This window comes from Silene latifolia, chromosome 10 (genome assembly GCF_048544455.1).
Source record: "Silene latifolia isolate original U9 population chromosome 10, ASM4854445v1, whole genome shotgun sequence".
Lineage (NCBI taxonomy): Eukaryota > Viridiplantae > Streptophyta > Magnoliopsida > Caryophyllales > Caryophyllaceae > Silene > Silene latifolia.
In genome coordinates, this window is record NC_133535.1 from 26,204,668 (window position 1) to 26,228,741 (window position 24,074).

Sequence of the window (24,074 nt, forward strand, 5' to 3'; positions counted from 1 at the left end):
AATTAGTGTCGTGTTAAGTTATATATGAGTCTTGCGGTAATGAAAGAAAGGAACTTGAGGATCTAGTGTGAGTGTACGTAACAAGTGTGGATCGTGAGTTATGCTTTTGGCGATAAGAGTTTTATATAGTTTATATAGAGAGGTATGTCGTGTTGCGGTAATGTGGAAGAGTTAAAGTGTTTGTTATGATCAGGATTGTGTGGTTTTGGTTAGATGGAGTGCAGAATGAGTTGAGGTATGAGAACTGTTTAAGTATGAGAGCCTTGGATATAGGTATAGTAAGTGTTTAGATTATAGGCGGGTATCTTTCACATGTGGTGGTGATGAAGATAATGAGAGGTATAGTTAAGGATCTTGTATTAGTGAGTTACGAGGACGTAACATGTGTCTTAAGAGGAGTAGGATGCGGCAAAGAGCGTTTGAGGATTGTGCATGTTGTAATATTATTGGACGTAGAGTGTTGGTGTAGCATAAGGAATGGATGGGTACATATAGTGGTTGATAGTGTTAAAAGGTCATGGCTGTGCTTGTAGTAGTTCGATGTTTAGGAGTGTTCGATAGTGTTGATAAAAGTGGATGATGATATTTAGGAGTTCGAGAGTTTTGGCAGCTGGATGATGAAGTTGATGAGTGTGAGTAAACTTCGAGGACGAAGTTCCTTTTTAAAGGTGGTAGAATGTAACATTGCGTTTCGATGGTTGATCTTGTTTGTGGATTGTCTTGGTATTGAGTTGCTAGTGAGTGTTATGGAAGTGAGACAAGGTTGGCAACGTTATATTGTGGTTATTTGATAATATTATGGAGTCAATATCGAGAGGATATGTTATCTAGTAAGCGTGGTTAGTGGAGCTGGTGTTAGGTGTTCATGTTTTATAGGTTGGGTTGGAACTTCGGGGACGAAGTTCTTTTTAAGGGGGGAAGATTGTAACACTACGGATTTTATAGGCTGGTACTCGACCGAGTATGGCCTACTCGGTCGAGTAAAGTGTGTTGGGTATTCTGTTTGGCTACTGCCCAGGAATACTCGGCCGAGTATGGGTAATACTCGACCGAGTAGAGGATACTCGGCCGAGTATACTCTATACTCGACCGAGTATCCGGTCTGACGGGTAATATTTTCCGCGGGTTTGATTTAAATGATTAGAGGTTATATCGTTCGTCAGTTTCAAAAGTCATTTCTCCCCAAAAACATAAACTACGTTCATTCTCCTCTAATCATCTTCATCAATTCCAAGTCAATGGTCGTCGATTGTGGGTTCTAGCATCTCATTCCGTGTCAATCGCCGTAGTAGGTGTCTTATCCTTGTTCATCTATTGTCATTCTTATAAGTTAACAAACCCTAATTTGGTTAATTTGGGAGTCTAGGGTTCTGGTTATCATATGTTGTTGATTGTTGATTATCGTTGTTGTAGGTGATGATGTGTTACTAGTTGTGCATTTGTATGATTGATTACAGCGTAGCGGATTGCGAAAAGGTAGGGTTTCCCTACTCAGTTCTTGTTTAATTGATTTGAGATATTTGTTGTATTGTGTATGATTGTTGTCTGCTGATCATCGGATTGTTGGTGTTGTGGTGACGGTGGTGATGTGGTTGTGTTGTGACGGTGGTGGCATTGTGACAGCTGTTGTTGGGGTTGGTGTCCTTAACAGTTAGTGCAAGGACTTACAAACCTCTAAAAGGATCAAAGGGCATACTTTTGGTATTATTATCAGTTGATCCACGTTTATCAATAACGGTTGGCTTGCTAGATAAGTTTGACGTTATTGTCATACAGATGGCGGTGATCAACTGGTCCCTAAAAGTCACACCTATAGGATACGTTTGAGAGACGTGACAGTATGAAAATACAGTCATGTAGATGCCAAATTTGACTAACCAGTTAGTCCGAGTTATTTGACTAGTAATTAGTCAAAAATGTGATGTTGAGATATTATATTTAATACGGATTAAATATCATGGGCTAAGGCGAATTAACCAGTTAATTCGTAAAATTAAATATAAGCGATTTATATTTAATTAATGTATATTGAATATAATTATACAATATTGTCTTTGTCGGACATGTATTAATACTTCAACTAACCCGTGTTATTAGTTGATGTTTTAATAGCCGATAACCGATGACGATTTATAATAAACCGCGTCATATACATTTAGCAATTTTCGGGTCGTACCATGAGTTAAAAATTAGAGAAAGTGGAAAGCCCACTTTCCCATGTAAAGCTCTCGGCCAAACCGAGATTAGGAGAACAAAAGGAGAGCTCCTCCTCTTGTTTTAACCTAATCATTCACTTCTACAGAAATTAGGGTTTTGGAGACATTTTCTCTCTGAAACCTAGATCTCACATCTCGAAAACCTCACAACAAGTTCTCTCAATATTGCAAGGCAATCAGAGAACAACTTCTAGCACAAGGGCATTTCTCAGACGGTCTTGGGTGCAACAATTAGGAGGAAATCTCTGTTGATTTCTGTTCTTTACGCCGTGCATCAAAGGACCCGAGGTTAATTCTTGTTCCTTATCGTTTCTCTATTGTATTTATGTTTTATGACGATATTCGCATGTTAAATTTACGTTATAGTCCTAAATTTAGAGGGTCTTATACGAATATTACCCTACAAGTGGTATCAGAGCGAGGCCACGTAAATTTTTCTATGTGTTTTTCATAAAACGATTTTGAAACGGTTGTGTTTGTCTCGAAATCCGTGCCTTGTATACACGGATGTTGCGTTTTGTTAAAACCGTCGCGGCTTTTCACACTGTCTTGGGTTATTTTTCGATTTGTTCTTTTACATGTTGTTATTTTATACGGAGATTATAGCAACATGTCAAGTTTTGTCAATTGTTAAATTGTTTTGATGCGTTTTTGATCAAAATTGCAATTGATTTTGTCTCGACAAACTGTTTTCACGAGGGTTTTGTATTTTCCAGAATTTTTGACCTCGATCGAGCATGTTTTTACTCGATCGAGAGCTTTTTCTGTCTTGTTTTTGCTCGATCGAGTCCCTGTTGTACTCGATCGACCCCTTTCTAAACCCTACTGCTCGATCGAGTTGTCCTCGTACTCGATCGAGTAGATTTGCTGATAAAGGTACTCGATCGACCACCAGTTTAGTCGATCGAGCACTTTCTGTTTGGCAACCCTCTCGATCGACTTGCAGTTCAGTCGATCGAGTCCTTTTGTCCCTCGATCGAGCACTTATGTCCCTGGATCGAAGGATTTTTGTTTTGACAGCTTTGAAAATTTATTCTTTTTGCTTTAAATTTTCTTTTGGCCTTATTATGTACTTTATACGGATATTGTACACTCGCTATGATTGTGAAACGGTTCACACACGTACCATTAAGTTATTTTAACGTGTATTTAAAGTAACGGACTGTATTAGATTAAAATTAAATTGATAGAAGCGGTTTTATCACATGAATTTTAATCATTAAAAGGTGGTTTGGATAAATTTCACATAATTACGGAATTATGTCACGAATGAATTTGTTTTTAGTTGATGCATTTATTTTTCGTTAATGTTGAATGCTTTTGAATGCCTTTTATTACGTATTTATTTATTTTGCAATCAGTTGTAACTTAGTGTGGCCTTAGTAGAACGTGTTACCGTAATGATGGAACACGGTCTTGGTTGTATTTTGAGATCTCGTATCTCCGTTTTGGATTTTTCACTTGTAATTACAGTTTTTAATTAGAATGTAAATAGGTTTATATTTGTAATTTTAAATTGTAATTTTTGAGAAGACCAAAGATGGAGACCGGATGCTCACTCCCGCTACTTGGATCAAGATGGAACATCAAGACAAGCTTCTCGGGTCCAACGGTGGATTCCAAAGTTGTTTTATGTTTTGTTTTACTAGGATAGGCCACACTAGGAATTTTTATTTACGTATTGCATTCCTTTATTTATTTTTCGTAACGATAATATGCATCATATTCCGCCTAAAAACCAAACCACCTAATTATTGCATGAAAACTGACACATATAGAGGTCACGAGTTAGTTTTCATTGATATTCTCATGTCACACGATTTTTAAGCCATCACCCAAATTGATTCATTCACGCAGACGCTAGTTATTCGTTCACTTAAAATGAATTATAATTAAGTTGATGGGATCTTCCTCGTATAAACAAAAATTGAGAACGGTCTTTATAGGTCAAACTCCAATGAGTCCCTTCTTCGTCGGTAGGCATAATATGACCCCTTCTACGTCGGGTAAGTTGGAACCGATTGACCTATTTTATCTCAACACTATGGTCACTCGTGCGATCGATCCTGTGATGTGGTGGACTATAGATAGGATTTACGGAAATCTATCGACCAAGAGTTCTTCCGGAAGAATTAGCTAAACAGTTGGCTTATCAATTTACAGAAATTGAGTCTTGGGATCACTTGTATCATTCTTGAGGGAGATCAATTATGCAAGTGCGAGAGTCTACATGTTTAAAATAAATTTTAAAATAGACTTAAATCACCTCGATGAGTTGCTTATTTCGTTTTGTTTTTCTTTCTTTTTCAGTGTAGATCACGTTTTATTAAACTGCAAATAACAAATGGCTGGTTCTACTGATAACCCAATGCCAAGTGCCACATTGGACCGTGAGTCCTGGCTTCGGATCTTCATGAATCAGATGAATCAGTCCACTCGACTGAAGAATGATGGATCAAACTTCGCGGATTGGGAGGCGGCATTACGGAATGCTGCCGCTGCTGACGGGAAGCTCAAATATCTCTTGGAGCCCATCCCGGCAAACCCAGGTCCCACGGCTAGAGCTGCTGAAATCACCAAGTTTAATGATTTCTGCATGGAAGCGGGTGCGATTAAAAACGTACTCATTTTTGCAATGGAACCCAATTTGCAGAAACGCTTCATAGCCCATGGTGCAAACAAGATTTTCACCACGCTCACCAAGGAATTCTCGAAAGCACCGAGAATCGTGACCTATGAGCATACCACTCGCTTCTTTGATGCGAGACTCCAGAAGGGCCAACCGGTTAGCCCACACATTCTCAGCATGATTGAGAATGTCGAGAAGCTGGAGACCTTTGATTGTAAGATCAGCGAGAACATTGTTATTGACCGCATACTTCACTCACTCCACGATGGTTATTTGCAATTTAGAGCGAATTATTATATGAATGATTTGAAGAAAACTCCGCATGAACTGCACTCCCTCCTCGTACAGACCGAGAAGGACATGAAGTTCAGTGGGAGCATGAAACAGGATGTTCTCGTTGTGACAAACAAGGGAAAGGGTAAGGGCAAAGCTCGGCAAACCTAGCGAAAGAGGTAAGGCGAAGTTCAAGAAGTCGGGTTCGGGTAAGAGTGGGCCTGGTGAGTCGAGCACCTCATCGGCACGACAAAAGAGCAAGAATGAAAACATGGAATGCCATCATTGCCACAAGACTGGGCATTGGAGACGCACATGTCCTGTTTATCATGAGGACTTAAAGGCAGGTCGTGTTAAACCTGTTGGTATGTCTTCCTCTTCTTCTACTTTTATTCATATGATTGAGATTAACCACGCAAGTTACGGAACTTGGGTACTTGATACTGGTTGTGGTTCTCATCTGTGTAATCATGTGCAGGGGCTCCGAAACATCGAACCCCTCGTAAAGGGTGAGGTGGACCTGCGTGTTGGGAATGGAGCAAGAGTGGCTGCCATCTCAAAGGGGACATATGTGATCCAGCTTCCTAGCGGATTTGAGTTGTCATTATATGACTGCTATTATGTACCTAGTCTTTCGAAAAACATTATTTCGGTTTACGCACTTGATAAACTTGGTTTTTCATTTGTAATAGAAAATAATACTTGCATTTTCTCATTACACGATATGATTTACGGCAAGGCAGTCTCCATGAACGGAATTTATGTTTTAGATCAGACCACGGAAATATTACACGTAATGAATAAAAAGTTAAAGGTTGGTGACAAAGATCAAACGTATCTATGGCACTGCCGTATGGGACACATAAATGAAAAACGCGTAAAACAGCTCATTAAAAATGGAGCTATCTCGGCCTTTGATTTTCAATCATTTGGCACGTGTGAATCATGTCTCATCGGTAAGATGACTCGGATTTCCTTCAAAGGTGTTGGAATGCGCGCTGCTGACCTATTAGGGCTCATACACACGGATGTATGTGGTCCTATGTCAATCACCGCACGAGAAGGCTATAGGTATTTCATCACTTTCACGGACGATTTAAGTAGATATGGCTATGTCTACTTAATGAAGCACAAAAGTGAATCCTTTGAGAAATTCAAGGAATACCAGAATAGGGTGCAGAACCTATTGGGTAGAAAGATTAAAACACTGCGTTCAGATCGTTGTGGCGAGTATCTTTCTCATGAGTTTGCTCAACACCTAAAGGACTGTGGGATTGCCCTACAGTTAACTCCACCTGGAACACCTCAGTTGAATGGTGTGTCCGAACGGAGAAATCGAACACTACTTGATATGGTTCGATCCATGATGAGTCACACCGTGTTGCCTGACTCGTTATGGGGTTATGCTCTTATGTCAGCTGCTCTAATACTTAACCGAAGTCCGTCTAAAGCTGTTGACAAGACTCCATGTGAACTATGGAAGGGAACGGTCCCTAACTTGTCCTTTATACGGGTTTGGGGCTGCGAGGCTTATGTCAAGTGGAGACCTGAAGATAAGCTCGGCCCGCGATCGGTCAAGACATACTTTATAGGTTATCCTAAAGGAACACTTGGTCATTACTTCTATTCGCCAACCGAACAACGTGTTTTTGTTGCGGCTAGTGCGACATTCTTAGAGAAGGAATTTCTTGAGAATGCAAAGAGTGATAGAACCTTCGACCTGTCGGAGATTCCAGAACCAAACACCGAGCAACCATTGGAGGAACCTGTTCCTTCAATCCCGGCTGCGGTGAATATTCCTGAGGAACCTAGGAGGTCGGGAAGAGTCTCTATTCCTCCGCATGATACATTGGTATGGTCGAGGAACATGACATAGATGACGTTCTACTCTTAACGAGTAGTGAACCCGCAACCTATAAAGGTGCCATGACTAGTTCTGACTCAAAGCTATGGCTTGAGGCCATGCAATCCGAGATGGACTCCATGTATGAGAACAACGTATGGGATCTTGTTGACTTACCTGCTAAGGTTCGTCCCCTTCAATGCAAATGGCTTTACAAGATAAAGCATTCTGTGGAAGGTCAACAAGATATCTATAAAGCACGACTAGTTGCTAAAGGTTTCACCCAAGTGCCAGGTTTGCACTACGATGAAATTTTCGCACCCGTAGTCATGCTGCGTTCCATTCGGATTATCTTAGCGATCGCCGCTTTTCATGACTATGAAATTTGGCAAATGGACGTGAAAACCGCCTTCTTAAACGGTTTTTTGGAGGAAGAGTTGTACATGGTACAACCCGAAGGTTTCATCGATCCACAACATCCTAAGAAAGTATGCAAACTTAAGCGTTCCATTTATGGACTTAAGCAAGCATCTCGGAGTTGGAATCATCGCTTCGACCAAGTGATAAAAGAAAATGGATTTACTCGATCGGTCGAGGAACCATGTTTATATATCAAGTCGAGTGGGAGCAAGATTGTTTTCCTAATATTGTATGTTGACGACATACTCCTGATTGGGAATGACATACCTCTCTTAACTTCGGTGAAAGTATGGTTGAAGAACCATTTCCAGATGAAAGATCTGGGAGAGGCACAAAGAATTATAGGCATCCGTATCTATCGAGATAGATCACGACGGATGCTATCTCTCAGTCAGGAGTCTTATATAGACAAAGTCCTAGAGAGATTCAGCATGACGAACTCCAAGAAGGGGTTCCTTCCCATGGCTCCAGGGGTGCATTTGAGCAAATCTCAGGCACCAGAGACACCGGAAGAGAAAGAGCGCATGACACGGATTCCTTATGCTTCGGCTATAGGATCAATCATGTATGCCATGATATGCACACGTCCGGACGTGGCATATGCATTGAGTATGACAAGTCGATTCCAACAAAGATCCGGGTGAACCACATTGGCTGGTTGTCAAGAACATTCTTAAGTACCTACGGAGGACTAAAGATTGGGCATTGACTTATGGAGGCGAACAAAGGCTATGCGCAACCGGTTACGCAGATGCTAGCTTCCAAACGGATCGAGATGACTCGAAATCTCAGTCTGGATTCGTTTTTACTCTTAATGGCGCTGCAGATCAGTGGAAGAGTTCAAACAAACTGTTACAAAGATTCTACGACTGAGTCCGAGTACTATGCCGCGTCTGAAGCTACAAAGGAAGCGATATGGATGCGTCAATTCTTACATGGACTCTCTGTAGTGCCTAGTTCGAATGACCCGATCACCATCTATTGCGACAATAGTGGTGCCATCTTCCAAGCTAAGGAGCCAAAGTCTAGCAACAAGTCTAGACATGTACAACGGAAAGCTCATCTAATCCGGGATTACGTGGAGCAAAAGGAAGTAGTGATAGAAAAGATTGCTACAGATGATAACATAGCAGATCCTCTCACAAAAGCATTACGACAAGATAAGCATGAAGGGCATGTTAATTCCATGGGAATTAAACGTGTTCCTAAGTTGTAGTACTCTTTTATGGATCAGATTCATTCTCTCTTGTACTCTATACGACATCATCGTTTTGATATTTTATATATATATTTTGTTTTTCATGTGGAATTGTACGACAATTTTGAACACCACAAAGTGAACTGAACAAACATCATATCTTTTTAGTCCTTAATTGCCCACATGAGCTGATAACTCTGGCAATTATTTTGTGACGTTGGTTGATGGTGGGTTCAACGAGCCATAAGTCAACCGGTTGACTGACCAATCACAGAGGCGATTTATACGGATATTTCGTAGGACACTATTGTGACATCGACGTGGAGTCCTAAATGTTTTATAACATTCCGTGCCCGGTCGTGGATAGGACCTCCATGGTGATCCTAAGAGTCGATTTTTTTGACTATCGACTGTCTCTTGAGACTAAGGCAGATTTTGGGTGACTTTGGTTTCTTTCTCACGGTCATCCGTAACATGGGGCCAAGTAGATTTTTTCTGGGTCATTTCATGCTGTGCTTAGATCGGAAGGAGTCGAGTTGAAGGAAATATTCACCTTTATCGTGTACTCGATATTTCTCGGGGCCACTCGAGGAGTCAGAATCGAAATGCATGGCCATGCTCGAATACGGATTCGTTTTATCAGTTAAGTTACTCTCTAGTCGGGAAACCACTCTAGATACAGATCGATTGTAAAATACGACCTTTGCGGATCCGGATCTGCAAATTGTTTTACATTGAGTGGGAGAAATTTTAAATGAATATGAGAATCGGTTATCGCACATACACTTGTACGGACAAGTGGGAGTTTGTTGGAGCTTGTGTCCTCCAGTTAGTGCGGATAACGTCATTGCACATGCACTTGTACGGACAAGTGGGAGCTTGTTGGGGTTGGTGTCCTTAACAGTTAGTGCAAGGACTTACAAACCTCTAAAAGGATCAAAGGGCATACTTTTGGTATTATTATCAGTTGATCCACGTTTATCAATAACGGTTGGCTTGCTAGATAAGTTTGACGTTATTGTCATACTGATGGCGGTGATCAACTGGTCCCTAAAAGTCACACCTATAGGATCCGTTTGAGAGACGTGACAAGATGAAAATACAATCATGTAGATGCCAAATTTGACTAACCAGTTAGTCCGAGTTATTTGACTAGTAATTAGTCAAAAATGTGATGTTGAGATATTATATTTAATACGGATTAAATATCATGGGCTAAGGCGAATTAACCAGTTAATTCGTAAAATTAAATATAAGCGATTTATATTTAATTAATGTATATTGAATATAATTATACAATATTGTCTTTGTCGGACATGTATTAATACTTCAACTAACCCGTGTTATTAGTTGATGTTTTAATAGCCGATAACCGATGACGATTTATAATAAACCGCGTCATATACATTTAGCAATTTTCGGGTCGTACCATGAGTTAAAAATTAGAGAAAGTGGAAAGCCCACTTTCCCATGTAAAGCTCTCGGCCAAACCGAGATTAGGAGAACAAAAGGAGAGCTCCTCCTCTTGTTTTAACCTAATCATTCACTTCTACAGAAATTAGGGTTTTGGAGACATTTTCTCTCTGAAACCTAGATCTCACATCTCGAAAACCTCACAACAAGTTCTCTCAATATTGCAAGGCAATCAGAGAACAACTTCTAGCACAAGGGCATTTCTCAGACGGTCTTGGGTGCAACAATTAGGAGGAAATCTCTGTTGATTTCTGTTCTTTACGCCGTGCATCAAAGGACCCGAGGTTAATTCTTGTTCCTTATCGTTTCTCTATTGTATTTATGTTTTATGACGATATTCGCATGTTAAATTTACGTTATAGTCCTAAATTTAGAGGGTCTTATACGAATATTACCCTACAGCTGTGTTGCGGTGGTATGTGTGATTGTGGTGGAGTCACTTGCGGGAGTGGCTTCACACCCTAGTTCGCCCTCCGTGGAACCCGTTACGGGAGGGGATGTGCACATTAAGGGACAGGGATTGTTAGTCGCTCGTTGATGAGCTGGACTAGGTGGGGATGGGCTACGGTCACCCACTGGCGGCGAGGATTACCTGTTGCGATGGGTAATCTGGCAGGGCTACACACTTCGGTGTGTAGTCGGTTAATGTGTGAAATTGGGAGACCGGGGATGGAGGATGATCAGCCGGTTATGCTATTTGTTTGTCTTATTTGAATTATGCGGTAACTGACCCCGTGTTGTTGTTTTGTAAAACCTGCGGTGATCCATTCGGGGATGGTGAGCAGATATGACAGGTAATGCAGATGTTTAGTTATGGGACAGACATGGGGAGACATCACTTCGAGTCTAGTTTCCGCTGTTACGAGTTTAGCCGTCAATGATTTCAGTTGTATTGAAGTTCTTACACTTTTAGTTTGAGTTGGTTTGAGATAATGTATTCGCTAACTCTTTATACTTTATATAAATGTTGTTTGGAAATTGTAACTTTGATATACTAACCTCGGGAAACCGAGATGGTAACAACCTTTCATGCTAGGGTAGTCCTTGGTAAGGTACCTTGGTATGAGGGGGTGTTACATTCAAGGTAATTTCATTTCTTGGATTACTTTTATTATTCATTTGTCATTAGATAATTTACATTATGTCTGAGTAATTTCCTTAGTCTAGGGATTAAGAAAGCCGTGCTAAATAACTAATTACAATTGTTAAAATGAGATGTCACGATATCAAATAATAGTTTCTATAACATGTTTGCATTGTATTGTTTAATCTTTTGTTATTGGCCGTAATCGTGGATTAGGTTTGTTAATTTATTCTATAAGTCGAGAGGCACGGAATTGAATTAGACTAAGCATGTGTAGTAGGACGACCTAGTCATAACAAGAGTTTTCTAGGACCCGGTCTATGGTTGACACTAATATCGAGAGATGGGTGTTTAAAGGCCTAAACTATTTATCATTATCAATGCATTTCTAAATTAACATGAGTAATTAGTAATTTGCATGTGTGACCCGACTTCCCTAGATGCTTTCTTTATTATTGTTCTCATTTTATTTGCATAACCAACCAACCAACCAACAACCGATAAACCGACCTCCATAGAATTCAATCCATAGCAACTTGTTTAGCAAACTCCCGTCTTCTTGTGGTTCGACCCCTATTACTACATTTATTTGTGTCTAGAATTTATCTTTGATTAGGTGTGCGACATAGCGTATCAGAAGGATTGTAATTCATTTTAGTAAATTATATGATTATAATTCATTTTAGTAACTTATTTAATAAAGTATTTAATTATTCTTTAATTGTTTGTTATGATGCTCACTATCTCAATTTACCGATATTGTAACTCCCTTATTTATTTGGGAAAGTCTAGTTAAGGGCTTAAGGCCCCTGGATAAATGAGTCCGGTGTTACATTTACAGAACCTTTAACCCCGACAAATGAGTGATTTATGAGAATCTTAAAAACATAAGTTTGAGAGATTTAATAGGGGGTTTTAGAGAAAGGGAGAAAATCTATAATTTTAGAAGAAAAAATGAGTTTTAGAGGTTTAAGTGATGATTTTCTCATAAAACTAAACCTAAAAACTTGATCCAACTTGACTCATTACTTAATGAGTCGGGTACTACTAAAATTTCGCATAGAATATGATTCTCTACTTTATGTGGGCTTGTTTAGAATGATTTTAACCCAACTAAGCAAAAAATGAAATCCATAAAAATAAAAGCAATTATTAATAAATTACTGGTTTAGAATAATTTATTCAATAAAATAAAAGTGAATATTATCAAATTAACAAGAATTTGTATCTCTCTTAAACAAGTATGTGGTTAATCAGAGGTAAACAAATAATTAAAACATAGGAAGTATCTATTTAAAATAGTAATACTTAACCGGTTTTATTGTAAAATGCTAACTGTAAGTTAAAGAGGTTCCTCGCCAGACGTGTCACAATAAAGAGGTTATCCTCTTGTAAGTAGGGACGACCATGGTCCAAGACCCTACCTAGACTCTTTGGGTCTTACCCTAATGGGCCGAGTACTGGTCTTCTTATTTTGATTAAACCACACTACAAGGGCCTCAACTCTTATGTAATCTAGCTTTAAGGACCTCAATCATATTTACATAGCTTTAAGGACCTCTTACTACTTATTGTATAATACTACCCTTTTTTATTGTTGATATATTAATTGCATAACTATATATTTTACACAAAGGTAATAATTTTTTCCAAAGCCAAAATTTTGAGTTAAATAGCATTTGAGCCGAAGATGAATCCGCTTTTGCCGCTTATGTAATTTTGAGTTTTCGACTCCTTCATATTAGATATATTATTATTGATACTGACGTGGTCCCCACCTTGTGTTATGTTTATTGTTGTACACTAATTATTCACCTTAAGTAATCAGGCCCGACCCGAACTCTCCAAACCCGAAATCGATCTGACCCAGGCAGATCCTACTCGCACTCGACTCGGTTGACCCATTCAGCAGGTCTAATTTTAATCAAAGGTAAATAAATAATTTGAACTAAGGGAGTACATTTTTGAGATGTGATTGTTTAATATAACATAAAAATTGTAGACATGACGGAGTATTCATCTTAAATCTTAAAATGAGTCGAATAATACCACGTGAACATGTGACGGTAATGATAAAATGTTTTGCATTTCGTATGCAACTTGGCATGTGATTTGGTATGTATTTGAGTTTTAAACTTAAGACGGATAATGCTCCTCTTAAATGAGAATTTGTGAATATAAATAGTAGGTTTTTCTTAAGACAGATGAATCTGTCTTAATTTGTGAATATAAATAGTAGGTCTTTCTTAAGACAAATGAATCTGTCTTAAGAATAAAACGGGTCAAATAACATCCCACTTGCATATATGCGACAACCTTTTGTTAATCTCAATGCATTTTGTTTTTGTCTTATACGTGATATTTGACTCGTCTTAAAGTTAAGATAAATATGCCTGTCTGAAATGAAAATTTGTGTCTTTTTTAAGGTGTACAAGGTCTGAGAAAATGTAAAAAAAACGAAAAAAAAAAAAATGACGAAGTTGAATTGGCAAGATTGTCTTATTTTTTTTATTTTTTTCAATAGATTGACCTGTTTGTTTAAAATACTAATTTTGGCTTTGAAAAAATTATTATCCTTGTATAAACATATATTTATGCAATTAATATATCAAAAATAAGAAAGGGTAGTATTGTCCAATAAGTAATAAGAGGTCCTTAAAGCTATGTGAATAAAATTGAGGTCCGTAAAGCTTGATTACATCAAAGTTGAGACCCTTGTAGTGTGGTTTACTCTCTTATTTTGGACCCTTATAAGAATGGGTCGAGTATGGGTCTATGCATAAAAAATTGGGTATGACCCTGCCTTAAAACAATTTATAGAAATATATTTAGCTTAATCTTTTAAGTTAAAGTATAAACTTTTAAGTTGATTTACATTTTTTTTTCTATCAATCATCTTTCCCTCACTCAAGATCCATCTTTGTCATCATTTCGGTTGACGTTGACATTTGTATTCGGCATCATGATGCGTGGTTATTTTCAAGTTACGTGTATGGTGTTTTGATATATTATGAATATAAACATGAAAGATTTTGTTGCTTGTCTTTGTTATTACACTTTCAATAAAAATTGATGATATTTTAAAGCTAAATAGTACATTTATAAAATATTATTAAAAGGGTAGCCTAAAATGGCACGTAGACAATGTCACATGTGATGAAAAAAAGCCATGTACACAATAACAATGTGACTTGGTAAACTAATATAACATGGATTGCCAATTTATTATTATATTGCATTAATTTAATTCACTTATTTCCTTTAAAAACCCATCTATATTCCATTAGCTTTAACACTACTACAGATATAGGGTATAACAACGGTTAAAGACCGTTGTTATATAAAAAAGCGGACGTTGTTAAAGCGTCCGTTGTTAAAGGTTTTAACAACGGTTTTTTTTTTAAGAAACCCGTTGTGAAAAGTCGTTACGAGTCATTCGTTGTGGAAAGTGTGACTAATTTTTGGTTGGAAAGTTATAACAACGGTTACAATAGAAAAAACCGTTGTTATAACTAAAGACAACGGTTTTTTTTAAAATAACCGTTGTTATTGTTTTTAAAATAAAAATAAAAATACAAAGCATTACTGCCAAAATCCCTCCTGCATCAATTAATTATATATTACTAGATGCATTATTACTGGCAAAATCTCTGCATGAAAGGGCACAATATATGGAATGCGAAGGGTTATAAGATTTGAAGCAGGGATATGGCACAACTTACTAAACAAAAATATACTTCGTATTAATTTAAGCATCAAACCCTAAACATATTAATTAAAAAACAACTCAAACGACACATATACTAATTATAAATTCATTCCACTATCTCAATAACCAATCCATTATATCACTATCTCCACCCTAAACTCCAAACCCTAAATCTTTAAAACCTAATAAACTCCAAACTTCCTTCAATAATGAATGATACCATTCGTTTAACTTGCATTATAACCGAGTACAACAAAAGTTTCATGCGCCACTTACTGGAAATCGAGAGGAAGAACAGGCTCTTCCTTGAGGAAGCTCGGATCTGGCTTGGTGCAGGATATAGAGCCGCAGTGAAACAAGGCTTGGTGCAGGAGTTAGAGCCGCAGATAATGCAGCTATATGAAGATATGGCATCTGCGAAATGAAACCTCCAAATAGCAAAAGAGGAGAGGATGATTCTCATAGAAGAGAATGCATCCCTAAATGAACAGCTAAGAAATGTATTTTTAACAATGCATTAAGTTTATTTATATATATCAATTAATTAAGTTTATGTATGTTAAATGTGGATTTGTTTTACTATCCTCTCCATCATCTTCTTTGTTTTATTTTATTTAAGTTGTTTTACTAATAAACGCAGAAAAACTAAACGAATAATTAGAGAAAGAACAATGACGGAGAAAAACACAGCAAATAAAATAATTAGAGAAAGAACAATAATGACGGAGATGACAAAACCTAAAACCATAAACCGATAGATATATACCTGATAATTAGAGAAAGAAAGAGACGATGACAACAACAGTGACGGAGATGATAAAGCGACAATGAGAAAGAGACGATGAGAAAGAGACGATGCAAAAGAGTGTGGTTGTGTGTTTGTGGTTGTGGTTGTAGCTGATCTGTGTTTGTGTGGTATATATAGTGGTATTTGCTTGAAAGTATTGACAACGGTTATTACACATAAACTCATTGTCATTAGATAATATATTAACGACGGTTCCTTTGACAAACGTTGTTAAAAAGTATTAACAACGGGTTCTAATATAACCGTTGTAATTACTTTTCCCTAATTTTGAGCCAAATTATTAACAACGGTTATAATGTATTACAAAGTAAACTGTTGTTATTAGTTTTTATATTAACAACGGTTATGTAAGTTTTACCCGTTGTTAAAACTAATAACAACGGGTGACAAAATAAAACCGTTGTAATTAAGTTTAGTAAAATTGCGCGGAAAAACAATAATTCATTCAACAACGCCTTTTCGTAATTTTCGTGAATAAGCGTTGTTAAAGGGCCGTTGTGGTTGCCTAGTATTGTAGTAGTGTAAACTTAATTAACTAACTCAAAAAAAAAACTACAATACAAAAATACCGAAGTTAATAATTTCAAGATATTTCATATGAAGTAGTATTATATTTATTCAAAATAAAAAAAAAAAACTGAATACATAAGAATTAAGAACGAAGAAGAATAAATGAAGTTAAAAAGAAAAAAAAAATTGTATTGTCACTAATTCACTACTTTTTTTTTTGAAAGATACTAATTCACTATTGTTGTTACTATAAAAAAAAACAAATATACTATAACTTTGTTGTATATAGAAAATATTTTACAAAACTAATTAATCGACAAGTGAGTATTAAAGATCATATAAAATATTTTCTTAGGAAAATATAAAATATATGGAAAAGAAAATATTTATTTAATTTAAGTAATTTACAAACAAATTCTATAAATACTTAAATGAAATTAAACCCACTAATAATAGAATTTTACAATGGTAGTAATACCATGTATTTAGTTCATGAAATTATTTCACATAAAGTATAAGGTTTTGTAAAAAAGAAAAAAAAAATTGCATTGTTTAGCAACATATTTAGTAAGTAAAACTAAAATAATTATATTTATAATTTTGTGTTCATGGTGAATTTAAATGAGACCTTCTCCATTCTACTTTTTTTGTTTAATTATCCTTTAAAATTTATTCCAAATTAATTGTTTTTTCGAAATTTAGTATGATAAATGACTTAACTATCAGTATCTATACAATATAATAAAAGGCAAGATGAGTTGTTTATTATTTGACGTGTGTCATGTTAAGCAATTTTAAGTGCCACATTTTATGTTATTTTTCTTTGCATTTTATTAGAAATAGTAAGAGACTATGAGTTGGTATGTATAAATTATGACACAATGAATTATCATACTTAAGTTTATTAGTGAAATTATGATACAATGAATTTGCATAATTAAGTGTATTAGTGGTGACTTTTCGGTTGCTCACTGTGTTTGTATAAATACCTCCTCATAGAGAAATAAGAGAATCAAGCAAATACAAAATCAATATTGTAACTCTCTAAAGTCAAACACACTCATCCTTAATTCTTCATGGGTCATGTAAAATGTACATTGAAGACAAACATTCCATCCACCCCTGTTTTATTGTGCTTTGAAAATCAATGGTTCAATGTCATATAAATTTTGGATCTCAAAGGCGCTACATTGCTACTTAAGTTTAAACTTTTTAGTTTGTTTGCATGTTAATTTCTCCTGATTGTTCATAGTATAAAGCTACAAAATTTAAAAAATTAATATTTAAGTTCTGCGTAAAATAAAAAAGTTCAACTTCATAGTTATGAAGTCAAATAACCAACTCCAGTTCCTTCCTTGCTAATCTCTAAATCACGTGATTAGTATTTGTAATCTGCTTATAAGGTGATTAACTTGCTTTCATGTATTTTTTTTGTTGACATACAGGTAGTACGTATAGATTATGTAATTGAACAAGCCAATATGGAAGATGTTGTGCATTCATTACGTAGTTTGATTTACATTGCTAAGACAAATTTGTCCAATTTCAAGATTTCGATAGATTTGCAATATGTGATTAGTCACAACAATCGTTTGGTTTGAAACGTGATGTAGAATATTCGGTTGTTACCCTACAAAGTAATTAAATACAATGAAAAACGATTATGCATATGACTTGAGGCAACAAGTTACATCATCATGTTTAGAATGTTATGTACTGTAATACAACTCAAATTCACAAGATAGTCAACCAAAATGAATTTAAGTTTGCATACTTTGTCATTAACATAAGAATTTCCACGTAAATAAAACTATGTGTTCCTTCTTTGTTTATAATGTCATCACATTAAGTACACGTCGACTTAGTAACAAAAAAGTACATTTCGACTTTGCAACCCACTTTGAACAAACATATGCATGAATAAGTTTTAAGAAGGATTATACTCTCTATTAACTAACCCACTTCTCAAACTAAATTCTTCCATATTTTAAATCTTACCACAACATGGATTATTTCACAACATGTGTCAACCGTTTTACATTTTATCTTAAAATCTTTTAGTTATAGTTGAAATAAAAATTGATCTCCATTTTTCTTTCCCTTCATTAAATTTTCGTATTAGAACAAAGTTTTAGGGAAGCGTGTTATATATTGATAAAACTCATGCATTGCACGAGTCACAAAATTAGTTTTAAGTCAAAAATTGTATGGTAAATTAAGCGAGATCAGGCCCATGGTTAAACCCAGACTCTATCCAGACCCATTAGGGTCGGGTATGGGTCTATGAATTTCTGTCCCTGGCGAATATGAATCGGGTATGGATCAATCATAAAAATATGGGTACAAATATGGGTTTTATCGAGCCTACTCATATCCTACCCATCACCATCTCTACCTGTAAGGCCCTGTTCTTTTGGACTTAAAGTCACTTAAGTTAAGTTCACTTCAGATCCTATAAGTTCGATTCGATTCGAGATCGATCATCATATAAGTTCGATTCGGATCCTATAAGTTCCGTTCGATTCGATCCTATAAGTTCGATTCGATTCGAGATCCTATAAGTTGATTCGATTCCTATAAGTTCGATTGATTCGATCCTATAAGTTCAGTTCATATCCTATAAGTTCAGTTCAGTTCAGTTCATATCCTATAAGTTCAGTTCAGTTCAGATTAGATCCGTTTCAGTCCAAAAGAATAGGGCCTAAGAGCGAAAAAGCCGAGAACGTCTTAGTTCTTTGTTGTACATGATTTTGGAGGTGGTGATGGTAGATATATAGTAGCAAGTTAAATAAAGCTAATTTTCATATCTAAAGCTAGTGTTTCTACTAATTAAGGGGGAGTTTTACTATTTATTGACATAATTAAATTCGTTAAATAATTTAGCTAAGTCAATTAAGTACATAAGAAGTTTCAAATTTTAATTAGCTCCCCCACTTACCAGTAACACAATGTTTAATCTTGTTAAATGATACTGTAAATAACCCAACAATTAAACACACGAAGATTAATTATACTATTATATTAAAAATTGATTAATCTTCAAACACACAAAAGCTTACATCGCATTACAAACGTTGCCTTCTAGATTACATCTAGCAATAACAAGTATGAAAAACCATACTGTTGTTTCCACTCATTATTTAGCTCATTACTCTTTAACACACACTAAAACACACATATAAGGATACATATAGATCCTAATTACAAATAGAAAGTAGGATCATTAATACAAAAACCCATTATAAGCTTAATTAGAGACATTAGTAGTAGCAAAGCTGATTAACTTAATTAAGGAAATAATTAAGCAGCATTAACAGCAATCTTCATGCCACCCTGGCAATGTCCTGGGAAACTGCAGAGGAAATAATTGGCACCCCTCCTTAAAGTGAACCTGTCTCTACCAGTTTGGCTGACTCTTCCACCTCTGCCATTGCAGCTCTTGTATCCAGCGGCACTCACTGGGACCACATTGTGTAGAGTTCGTGCATAGTTGAAAACTGCATTTCAAATATTTCACTTAATATCAGTTAATCAATCTACATTCAAGTGTTAGATAAACTCAACCCGAATATAAAAGAATGAACTGAACTTGTTGAGTTGACTTCTCTTAACATATGTCCATTTAAAAATGACATGAGATCGTCCAAAAGAATTTGAGAGTCGACTCTTTAACTGAAACGATTTGAAAGATTGATTAATTTAATTGGAGCACGGTCGATTACTCGAATCATACCAAAAAAAAACATAATAACAATGTATCGAAATGAACCAACAAAAACCTACTCGAATCATACCAAAAAAAAACTTAATAACAATGTACCGAAATGAACCAACAAAAACCTAACCCGGCACTAAATTAATTTGGGTAGGTAATGAGCATTGTTTAGGAGTAGCACAATCACATTGAATTGAAGCTTTTACTTAATACTTGAATAATTAGTCTTGCTGAAGACGGGTCGGAGCAAATGACGGGTAATGCCATTCACAAAATGGATAGGGGGGGACAAGGTGGGGCACCCCATGTGCTTCCCTCTCTCCTCTATTTGGGTCATTTGTGAGAGGAAATTGTATCTGTCACTTTATAAGTGCCGTCTTCAATGAGATTTTGTGATACTTGAATGACATAAGAGTGATGGGGTGATGGCATCACAGAATGACACATTGCTAATTGGTAGTATCAAAAAGCGTAGACATTTTAAAAGAGCATTAAAGTCGGTAACATTCCACGGTTATGAAAGTATGGCCCAAAGGCTACTATTATAAGAAATTATCACACTTTTGCTTTCATAACTGATTTGAAAGATGAAATTTTTTAGTGGGTGTAAATTTTGTAATCGACCGCTCTAGTGTATTTGCATGAGCCAAAATTATTAAGCTGACAACATACTTTCTAAATACGTATAAAAATTCGTATTTAAGATATAAAAATTTGTTTTAAATATGAAATAAGTCAAATAGATCACAAAAACAAATTATTTAGGAAGTGGCAAACATTTGTCCATCTATCTATGAAGGAAATGGCCGTTATAAGAGCCATTTGACAAAGATATAGAAAGCATTCCAATTGTTACAATACGAACCATGATTTGTATTCCACGTTTAATTGTATACACTAAACAATAAACCTCACCTAATGTTAGTTAAATTAAGTATGCTGATTTATTTATTAAACGACTTATATAGAAATTTAGGCACAATATTAAGAAGGCATTCAATACCTTACACTAAGGTGAAATTAATTATTTTTATCAATTGAGTAATGTGTCTATATGACATAAAACATGAATATAGACTGAAAATGGCTATTAACTTTCATCACTTATTTTTCATATTTAACTTAATCATGACCAGTAGCTCCATAACTTAATCATGACCAGTGGTGAAGCTAGGGAGCTAGTAAGGACGCTAGCTCTCGCTAACAATTGAAAATTTCAAAATTTTTAATTAGAATTTTCCAAGTTTTTTCAAATTTCCCTTACCAGCTCACCCCTACTTAGATTTTTCGTCTCCACTACCGTTAATTTCTGGTTTTACCAGTGACCATAACCCTGTTAAACTAAATCTACCCCAACAGATGTGGTAAAATAAAGTAGACAAGAAAACGTGTAGCCTCAATATAGTACATGCCCAAACTTTAAGGCATGTCAGAGTAACCAACCTACCATCATAATCAATCAATCAATCAACATATTATATCTTAAATTAACTAATTAAACAACTAATTCCTTGTCATCTTTTAGTGTTTTTATAGTGTGAGATTATCCTTTTATATACCAAAAATATTCATTTAGGGATAATAATAGAGAGCATTTAAGTAATACAATAATCATCTAACAATGTTATTCTAACGTATAAAACAAAAGTAATTAACAGAGACATAATAATGGTAAAACATACCTAAAACATCACCAGCCCTGAAGGACTTGCCATTTGGCCAATTGACCATATTGAAGGTCCAGTTAATATTGTAAATGGCACCAAGAGTGGGTTGAGCTATAGCCATAAGACACAAAATGGCTAACCCAACAGCCAAAACTGGTCTAGCACTGCCTCTTCCCTGACCCATTCTCTTAATCTTAATTAGTGAGCTAGCTACTTGATTTTTTGTATTAAGAGTTCAATTAGCTAGTGAGTAGTGTTGTTGGAGTGAGTAGTGAGAATGAAGTGATGCTCTATTTATACTAGTTTTTATTATTATTAAATTTATTGTTTTCTTTTTTGAAGGGTCGAATAGTAGGACATTTGAAAATATATGAAGACTTTAGGGTCCCATAATTCAATTTAAATTGCATGCGAGTCTAGTACGTTTGAAAGTATTGTACAATTGTAGGTGGGGATGACTTTATGTAATGTAAATGAAAGACTTCTTTTTTGGGAGATATAACTTAAATATAACTCCAACAACTCCCTCCACTCACGATACATATGTCGGATGCCTTTCAAGAGGGAAGATCGATAGATAAAGACGTGTCTACTTCGCATAACGAGAATTATACGTTGTGCGTAATTGGTACTTTCTTCGTCCCGATTATTTGTTTGTCTATTTGATAAGATTATAAAAGAAAGAGTAATACATATAAATGATTTGTATTATTCAATTGTGTCTTATATGATATATGGTGAGGTATTATAATAATACCTCACACCTTAATTTAGCAAAACCTAATGGTTAGTCAAGCTTACGTCTAATAGCCTAATATCCTAATACTATTTTATTTTGGACGGTCTTAGTTAATTATTTATCTTTCTATTTTATTAATGTCTTTGATAGACAATTGAATCTTTTACACTCAATTTAATCTACTTATTATTTAATAATTAACATCATTTATTTTTTCTTTTTATGTCAAAACTAAAGACAAACAAATAATCAGAATGAATGAAGAGACTAATTGAGTAGTGTTTGGTTTTGGAGTTAGGCACGAGTCTCTCATACTTCAGTATGTAGGTAAGCGACCGTGTGCCCTAATTTAATGACATTATTTGACTTGTCGATGAGATTTTGATTTCAATTATGTATTTGATTTGATTGCTTCACATTTTGTACGTATGTACGTAAGGTAGTTCCTTAATTGTAGGCTAAAACATCTCATTGTCATTGATTAGCATGAATTTATTTAACTTGTGTAAGATGATTAAGGAAAGGCAAGTATTATTTCATTTTTTCATGGTATTACATTTGTAGTAAGGAGTCTCTTCACTAAAGATGTCTTTTAGTCTAATAGTTATGATGAATTTGCTCTCAAATTTAAATTCCCACTCCCCTTTATTATAATGTGACTAAGTGCGCATTAAAAAAAAAAAAAAAAAAAAAGGAACAAGCTTCTCAAACATCTCGACTCGACCAATACCCAATTTAGGTCGTTGTTTTACCAATTATGTGGAATCCAATTGCGTACTTTTATCACATAATCAAATCAAAGTAAATGAAAGTCGAACCACACCTCAATTTAAAGATGATCATAAGAAGTTTTGAGTAAGTCTCATGTAAAACGTTTTTACAATATCACATTGTAAAACCATATAGCGAAAGACTTTAATGCCCGTATTATGGAAAGTGGTGATCGATTGGTTTTATAGTAATGCTTATGTAAACGATTTTATATAAATATTCACAGTCCAATTTTGTGTCTTATCTCATGTCTCCTTAATTCTCCTTACGACACATCATCACTTTAATCTAAATCATCATTATCTTTAGAGTTTTTTGATAACTGCTGACATAGGTAACCCACTTTTTGAGAACTGCTACCAAGGTAAAAAAAAGTTTAAAAACTCTTACCATAATCTTTGGTTCGGTTAAGAATCAGTACCAATTAACCCCGAAGCACATTTTTTCACTTGAAAAGACTAAAATGCCCCTTCTTTAACCTTCCCCTTTCTTACCGAGCCATAAAACACATTTAATCTAACATTACAACTTAACACTCATACTCACTCTATCAAATTCACCTTCATCACTCAATTTTTTCCATCTTCATCCCTCAAGTTCAATCAAATTAACCAACTCATTTGAAGAATTTAATCTAACAAAATTCACCTTCATCACTTACCTTGATTTACCTGAAAAAGCCCCTTTTCAGCATTTTTAACTCATTGTAAGGTTTGTTATCCATCCTTATTTACTATTTATTCTTAATTTACCTTTAATTTAGTAGTACAAATTTAAGAAAGTTCATTGATTTCCTAAGCATGGCAGCGACTTCCTCGAGCTTCTGATTTTGTTCCAAGTGTGCATTTTCGCACATAATCATCATCAACTCACAATCTAGTACTTTACCTCCTTCTCCAACATCAACTGATTAATTGTATTTCTTTGCCACTCTATTTGTTCTTCATCATACCATCTAAAATATCCACAACCAAGAGTTGAATTTGGTTTTGAAAACTTGCAACTAATAAACCTTCTCC

The 24,074-nt window shown here is 35.5% G+C and overlaps 1 protein-coding gene across 1 annotated transcript; it reads right to left on the reverse strand.

Moving 5' to 3' along the window:
• Positions 1–19,152: 19,152 nt before the first annotated feature.
• Positions 19,153–21,934, reverse strand: LOC141605392 (basic blue protein-like). Its single transcript, XM_074424128.1, has 2 exons — positions 21,561–21,934; positions 19,153–19,660 (listed from the first exon to the last, which is right to left on the reverse strand). The coding sequence occupies exons 1-2, from the start codon at positions 21,727–21,729 to the stop codon at positions 19,464–19,466; spliced, it is 366 nt and encodes a 121-aa protein (XP_074280229.1). The 5' UTR covers positions 21,730–21,934; the 3' UTR covers positions 19,153–19,463.
• Between the last annotated feature and the right edge of the window lie 2,140 nt (positions 21,935–24,074).

Bases quoted from the DNA above. Each gene is read 5' to 3' on its own strand.
- LOC141605392 (XM_074424128.1), bottom strand. From the start codon at position 21,729: ATGGGTCAGGGAAGAGGCAGTGCTAGACCAGTTTTGGCTGTTGGGTTA. The intron at 19,661-21,560 runs GTATGTTTTACC...TTTGAAATGCAG, and splicing joins CAGGGCTGGTGATGTTTTAG to TTTTCAACTATGCACGAACT.